Here is an 8,109-nt window from a genome sequence, read left to right as displayed (position 1 = left end):
GTCCCCACAGCTGGTTCTGTCAGTAACGACAAAGTGTTTGCCCTATTTTACACCATGATTGCTCCCATGTTCAACCCTCTCATCTACACACTGAGGAACACAGACATGAAGAATGCCATGAGGAAAGTGTGGTGCTGGCACAGACTGTCTGAAAGGAAATGAAGTGTCTGGTGTTCAAACCCTTGCCTGGATCTTTCCATGTACAGAATCCTCATGTACACAAATTCAACAGATGGAGGGAGGTGGTGTGCTGTCATCGAAAGGTGCAAGATTTGGGGGGCCTGGGTGGCTCAGTCAGTGGAACGTCCCACTTCAGCTAAGGTCATGATCTCACTGTTCCAGTTTGAGCCTCGATCCTCTGTGCCATAAGCTCTCTCTCCCTATCCACAACTTGCCCCCTCTCTGGCAAAAATAAATAGACATTAAAAAATATTGCAAGACTTAAAGAGAGAAGGCCTCTCAGTGACACTCTTTTTCTTATTTTCTTTATCTGAATATGTAAAGGGGAATGAATCACACGACTTCCAGGTCCCTTTTTAATTTGACACTCTTCAACTTAGCCTGGTATTCCAGAACATTCTGCACTTCATGATACCAGCCATATTGGACGCATTAGTACCTTTAACAGGGCACTCTGTAAGGATTGAACGGTTGGACAGTTGTGTGTTGCTTTAGGAAATAGATTCTTGACTGAGACACCTCACAGAAAGAGAGAGAGAGAGGGACGTCCTAAGCATGACATTTTGTTTTTGGAGATACTGATTGCAATAAAGGAATAAATCCATGCCCAAATTCACAAGTGCTATGTTATATTTTACCACTTTATATATACAAACAAGCTTCTCAAATAATATAATGCAATGTCATATGCAATTGACACTGTACTTATGGAAGTTATTCTAATTAACTCTTAGTACCATATTGAAGATGTATTCCAGGAAGCAGAACTTTCATACTGGATCATGGATATTGCTTTGCATTCCTTTAAATGTATTTCTACAATGTATTTTCAACCTCATCTTAAAACCCTTTGTGAGCATACAGATCGATGCTTTCTGTACCTGTGCAACATGGAAAGTCTCCCATCCTGCAGAAGGTCCTAAGCTTAGGACGCCACCTAGTAAAAGAGATGGACTTCCCTGGGGTGCATTTTGTTAATCATCACTGGTCCTTATGCAAATAGCATATTTTGATGTGTTCTGTCCAGTTCTTTACACAATACAAAACTGTCCCATTTCTACTCAGGCCAGCCCCTATACCAGCGAGAAATTAAGAAGTTTAGATTGAGAGGTAGATGTAACTAACTGAAAACTGGGGCATTGGCCAAGACCAGCTTTGGTGCATTGAGGTGTTTCCTTAGTTTAGACAAGAATAGTTGAGGTTTGTGAAATGGAAGGGTCTCTGACATCATCCAGGGTCATCCACTAGCACGCGAGGAGACATGGAGGCTCAGAGAAGAGTGGGTTCAACAAGCTTTCACATAGGAGAGGCACAGACCTGTTATTTTCTGGTTCTCATTCCTTTTCAACAAGTCCTCGCCAAGAAATTGAGGTGTATTTACTTGAAGTATTATTGTCGCTTGTGCACAAAAGTGGAAGGTTCTGCGTTTGTTTTTTGGAGCATATATAATATACAATGTTACATTAGTTTCAGCATACACCATACCGATTCCAAAAGTCTATATGTTTTGCTGAGCTCACCACAAGTGTCACTACCACATGTCGTTACTATAGTAGCACTGACCACAGTCACTAAGGTATGCCTTTTATTCCCGTGACACATCCATTCCATAACTGCAAGCCTGCATCTTCCCCTCTTCTCCACACATTTTGGTCCACCCCCTTCCGCACCTTCCCTCTGGCAACCATCAGTTTGTTTTCTGGATTTCCTTGGGTCTGAAGGAATCTGGGTTTTAAGATGCAGAGTACATTTCGGAAATTAGCCACAGTTGTTGATGACTTCAGCAATAGTTTTTCTCAATTGCAAAGACCCTGACCTGTGTAATGCCTGCATATTAGGGAATTTAGTACACAAGGGGAGACAGAAAAATAATGAATTATATTGAAAAAGATTAGAAAGACAAAAGCAGGTTAAGTCAGGATTTTGTTTTGTTTTTGATATGGTGGTGATTATCTCCTCATGGGATCCTCCAATCAAAAAGGGGAAGGGGAACCCAGATGTCTACAGCCACATGGACTAGTGCCTAATTCTGGTGTTCACTTTTTAATAAGCGTGTTATTGACACATATATAGATCCCATTTTCTGGTAATAAATTAAAATTGCTTTTCGTGACAAATCTGTTATTTGGTTTATCTCCAAATGCAGGCCTTTCAGAGTCTATTTGAAAATGGCTTTTATTTATCTTTTGTTAACATTCTTGTAATTTATCAACAAAGGAGTTGGAAAGGAACATACCCAAGAACAGTACATACATACTTGTTTTCCTACATATTATCTATGGATGAAATAGTGGGAGGGGGGCTTAGGTATTTCAAATTTTTTTTTATTTGTATAACCAAGGTTATATGCTGTGTCTCATGCCAATCTCTCCTGCTTGGCATTTTATACTGTTCATTTCAAGGAATCATACCCTAAATGTATTGGAGGTATTATTAATTCAGGAGTACGTTTCAGAATTCCCACTTCCTCAGGTTGACCATGTGATTTTTTTTCTTGACTTAGTCAGCTCAATAATGTTGTGTAACAAGCCATTGCAATACTTGTTGATGATACAATAAGCATTTAATGTGTCTTGGCAAAAGCTGGGGTTCAGTTGATCTATGTGAAGGTTCAGTGTAATTCATGTGGCTCTATTTTTCTCATGCATAGAATAGAAATGTTACCTTAGTCTTTGGTGAAATTGTGAGTTTATGTTCTATACATGTGATGTTTGTCATTACCATTGATTGTTATAGAAGTTTGGCATTGTCTGTCTCTCTTTTCACTGTGATGCACTTAACTTCTGGATTTTTCTAATACCAAAATGTGAAATAAAGACTATTTTGAAGATTTCGATAAAATGATGAAGTTGCACTGTTTTTCAAAACAAAACTGTTCATTTTGTAAGATATGGATAGATTTAAAACACTATCCAAATGAAACATTGCCACTCAGTTATTATAAAAATGGCAAATTCCAGAGGCTGTGACATGTGACAAGTGTCTTAATTTCTCAGGTATGTTTAAATGAAAAAAAAATATAAACTATGGAGAGAAATGAAAAGTAATTTTACATATTAAGTTGAGCAGTACAATGAACCATGTTTTAAAATGTTTTTGCTGTGCTTGGGGACAGAAGTATAACCACTGGTTAGAAGACATAAGGGGACATACGTTTATTATTTTCCACTATGACATAAACTAATTTGTCCATCTGGTATAATTAGCAGCATTGCCATTTAGTTTCATCGATGAAAGCTCTACTCAAAGTCACATCTGTCATCTGTAACAGCAAGGTTGTAAAGCTATGAAAACTGCAAAACTCCAGTGTTCTGCGGCCAGTGTTGTGGTTGTATGTCTTTGAGAGAAAATCAGCTTAGAAACCAGACTCACCTCTATTGAAGTAGGAGGCATCTAGGTTCTAGTGATTCTTGGTCATCTCTTTCCAAGGAACCAAGAGTAGACTCTCTGAGCTCCTTTGATTGGAATTGACCCAGGGAAACTTTGTGAACAGACATAAATGTATAAAGTCACTGGTAGAAATCTGAATACTCTTTAATATATCCTGCTTCTTGGCCTTTGAGAATAACAAGCCTCACAGCTTTTTCCATCATAGGGAGGTCAGACCTTCAGTAGAACTAACACTGCTTGGTATTCAAGATGCTATTAGTACAAAGATATGAAGGAAAGAATATTGTGGAGGATATTTTCAAATGGATAATGTTTATTTATTCCACTGTTTCCTAAATTTAGATCAAGTTTAGCTCCCTTTGCATTGTTAAGCATAATAGACAGGGGCATATATTCAATATTTTTTATGCTTTTATTTTAGTTTTAAGAGAGAGGAGAGAAAGACAGAGTATGAGCAGAGGAGGGGCAGAGAGAGAGGAAGACAGAATCTGAAGCAGGCTCCAGGCATTGAGCTGTCAGCACAGGGCCCAATGAGGGCTTGAACTCACAGACTGCAAGATCATGTTCTGAGCCATAGCCAGATACCCAACCGACTGAGCCATCCAGGCACCAACAAGGGCATGTGTTCAAATGTAGAGTTCCTTGGATTTTATTGGCTCATAGACCTCTTGTGCTCTAAGAACATAAAATGTCATCTAGCTCCAGTGTTTCCAAATCTATGTCCTCAGATGTTCCACTGAGGAACATGTCTCGTTAAAAATACAGATTTTTGAATACCCCTTTACCATGTTCTAGCGTATTAGAAACTCTTGTCACAGATTCTGTAATCTGTTCAAAAATCTCACAAGGTGGTTCCCATGATTGAACACATTTGAGAAGCACTGCCCTAATCATCAATCAAAACTAAGTAAATGGAGGTGCATGGAGATTCCAAGCTGGGGCGATAAACTTGGATTTGTGTGGTCCCACGGCCAGGGTTTCTAATTACAATTTCTAATTATGGTGCTGCCTTTCTTATCTTCAATTTTATGAATGTATCAGTATCAGAGATATTTTTAAAGCACTATGTACAGTTCTCATCATAACACACACACACACACACACACATCCACACACACACACACACACTCCACAGCCACATACACTTACCAGGTAACTTGAATAATTAGAATTGTGCATAATCAATGTAACAATGAAAGGGATACTCAGTGATGTGTACATTTGTTATAGGAAAATAAAGCTCAGTTTGTGTGATGTGAAGGAGGGACGTGTGATGAATGGCTCACTGTTTTCAGTAAAGCTTCTTGGTTCAAACATTGGAGGAAATGCAGTTTCCAAACCATACATTTCAGCATTGTATATGCTATGTTGATTGAGTCAGATCACCTACTCATTACAGATGTCTTTCTTTAGTGTCATTGAGTTTCTATAGTTTTTTTTTCCTTTTTTTTTCCTTTTGTCACTTGACATTAATGGGGACTGCTGGCTACTGGCAAGTCAGTTGGCCAGTTAGCAGAAGCATATTAATGGGGTGTTAGAATTACAAAGGGGATCTTGGAGGTAGTTTTTCTCTAATTTGTTTATTGTTTGGGTAAAGAAAATGGGTCTTAGAGAATGGAAAGTTTTCCCCTGAGGGCAGAAGATGAAAACAGGTCTTTTATTTTTCAAGCATGTTTTACCATTCATGTGCTGCACACATCTCATCTCCCCTTGTGGCCTCAGTAGGTTCGTTTCCACTGTATTTTGGAAAACTTCTATCAGAGCACTGTAGCTTAGATCTCTGTTATTTTTCATGTATACTTCTGTGTATGCAACACATATATACTGAGTGCTCAATATTTTTCAATCACAGTTCTAAAAGCTTGAAAACAGACTTAAAGGGTCAGCGTAGGTTCATCATTCTTTAAGAAAATGGCAGAAAGGCCAAAATGAGAAGGAAGATATGAGTGTTGAGTATGATCATGCTGAGCTTGTGAGTTTAATAAACTACGATGACAAATAATACCTTAGTTGTGTAGCATATGTTATTCCCTCATTTGTTCCTCCAAACCCCCTGTATGTTGTTATTACAGTCTTCACTGAACAGATCAGAACATTTAAGATCATCTGGCTTAAGTTATTCCTGTCAACTATTTACCATTAGCCTCAGAGAAAATATTCCTTCCCCACAGTCTTTTCATTGCATTCTTTACTTCTGCATTCCTCAGGGTATAAATCAGGGGATTTAACATGGGGGTGATAGGGGCGCCTGGGTGGCTCAGTCAGTTAAGCCTCCGACTTCGGCTCAGGTCAGATCTCACGTTTGTGGGTTCGAGTCCCGCGTAGGGCTCTGTGCTGACAGCCTGCTCAGAGCCTGGAGCCTGCTTCCTGTTCTGTGTCTCCTTCTCTCTCTGCCCCTCCCCCTCTCATGCTCAGTCTCTCTCTGTATCAAAAATAAATAAAAACATTAAAAAATTAACATGGGGGTGATAATGGTGTAAAAATACAGCCACCATCTTATCCTCTGAAAAGGTAGTATCAGGGCACATATACATGAAAGTACAGGGAGCAAAAAAGATGATGACCACAGCAATGTGGGAGCCACTGATGGAGAGGGCCTTGTGCCTGCTTTCTGCTGAGTGCTTTCTCAGGGACATCAAGATGATGGTATAGGAAACTATCAAGATAATGAAGCTCCCCAGAGCAATGGTGTCACTGTTGGCTGTCACAACAACACCAACAACATATGTGTCCGTGCAGGCAAGTTTCAGCACAGGGTGGACGTCACAAAAGTAGTGATCGATCTCATTGGGTCCACAAAAGGGTAGCTGGACTATCAGAGCCACTTGGACAATGGAGTGTAGGAACCCACCTATCCAGGTCCCCAGCAGCATTTTATTGCATCTGTCCCAGTCCATGATGGTCGTGTAGTGTAGGGGTTACAGATCGCCACATAACGATCATAGGCCATTATGATAAGGATGAAGATCTCAGTGCAACCAAAGAAATGTGTCCCAAAAAGCTGCAACATACACCCCATATAGGAGATCGTCTTGCTCTTGGCCAATAGGTCAACTATCATCTTAGGAGCTGTGACTGAAGAGTAACAAATATCCAGAAAAGACAAGTAGCTGAGGAAGAAATACATAGGAGACTTGAAAGGCTTGCCCGTGTAAACGGTCAGCATGATGAGGAGGGTTCCCAGAAGAATGACCATGTAGAAGAAAGAAAACACCACGAAAAAAACCTCTTCAACCTCTAGGTTCTGAGAAAGACCCCAGAAAGTGAATTCAGTTACATTGTTTACTTTTTTGATGGAAGTAGTCTATCATGCCCAGTTCCCAAGAGGCCATGAAAGTATCTGAAAGAAGAAGAAAACAAGCAAAAAACCCTTTTATTTCTGATTCAGAATAAATGGAGAACCATCGTGAGTTGAAAATGCAAAAATGCGTACTTACTGCTGCTTGGCATGCATCTGTAAGGAAATTGAGGCGTCCATATTTTGATCATCTTACCTCCATCGGAGTCCATTCCTTCACTTCGGATGAACGAACCAAGTCCAGAGAGACAAAGCAAATTCTCTAAGCCATACATCTAACCAAGAATCTCTCTTTTTAAAAAGATTTTAAAACTCTGTTTGTTTCTCGAAGTTTACTAGTTCTAATCACGTATAAGACGCTCAACTTAATTTTGAAACAACTACATGTTGGAGGATATGGTAATATTTATATATCTGGAAAGCCTGCCTTATTTTTGTCACAGAAAACATGTATCATATTTTCCCTTCTGAATACTCAACTACTTGAACACTCAAATGAAGTGTTGAGTGTGGGTGACATCTGAAGGAACTTCGTAGGACACTGATTTTTGTGTCCATGAATTTTTGGTCTCCAATTTGATATTGAGGTCTTATAGCCTAGAGGTGGTGGGTGCATTTTAAAAAAGGTTAAAATTATAGCAACCTCATTCTGAGACAATGGTGCTATAACTCTAGAAGAGTCATTTAGTTTCAGGGGCTTCTAGTGTCCTGTTTGTGAAATGAGAAAGTTTCAATTTCATTATTCTCTGTCATATGAAGAGTCATTTCTACTATGAAACAAATTCAGTTTTGTCAGTTTGAATAGTCAAGAAACCCTAATAAAAGGAATACAATAAAAATAAAATAATGAAGTAAAAAATAAAGGAAAATAAAAGAAGATAAAGCAATAAAAGAAACTTCTAGATACAGATTAAGATGTGTTGGACTTGAAAGGAGGGGAAATGAAACCTGGGGGTAAGTTCTCTAGTTTAGACTCAGTGTTTGAGGATTCCCTGGGAATTACTTTGCCATAGTAGATTAATTAATTAATTTATTATATAAGTAAGTAAGTAATTTGTTTATTTATGAGAGGAAGATAAGGGGAGGGGAGGCAGAGAAAGAGAGGGAGACAGGGAATCTCAAGCAGGCTCCACACTGTCAGTGCAGATCCACTTGGGGGCTCCAGCCTACTAACCCTGAGATCATGACCTGATCCGAAATTAAGAGTCAGCCTCTAACCAATTGACTGAACCCCCTAGGTG

The 8,109-nt window shown here is 39.2% G+C and overlaps 3 protein-coding genes across 3 annotated transcripts in view; 1 reads left to right on the top strand and 2 right to left on the bottom strand.

The window, feature by feature from the left end:
- The window catches only part of LOC115306345 (olfactory receptor 4P4-like), an 854-nt gene extending 692 nt beyond the window's left edge, over positions 1-162 (top strand). Inside the window, 1 exon segment of the mRNA XM_029956688.1 lies at positions 1-162. This exon segment is cut by the window's left edge and continues 101 nt beyond it. Within this exon segment, the coding sequence (XP_029812548.1) occupies positions 1-162 (162 nt within the window).
- The window catches only part of LOC115306340 (olfactory receptor 4P4-like), a 161,688-nt gene that overhangs the window by 82,701 nt on the left and 70,878 nt on the right, over positions 1-8,109 (bottom strand). The window lies entirely within an intron of this gene.
- LOC115272452 (olfactory receptor 4S2-like) lies at positions 5,700-7,070 on the bottom strand. Its single transcript, XM_029915526.1, is given in 4 exon segments — positions 5,700-5,819; positions 6,051-6,490; positions 6,493-6,874; positions 7,065-7,070. Coding segments are annotated over 4 exon segments (948 nt in total).

The sequence above is a fragment of the Suricata suricatta genome, chromosome 11 (assembly GCF_006229205.1).
Source record: "Suricata suricatta isolate VVHF042 chromosome 11, meerkat_22Aug2017_6uvM2_HiC, whole genome shotgun sequence".
Lineage (NCBI taxonomy): Eukaryota > Metazoa > Chordata > Mammalia > Carnivora > Herpestidae > Suricata > Suricata suricatta.
This window is presented reverse-complemented; position numbering and strand designations above follow the sequence as displayed.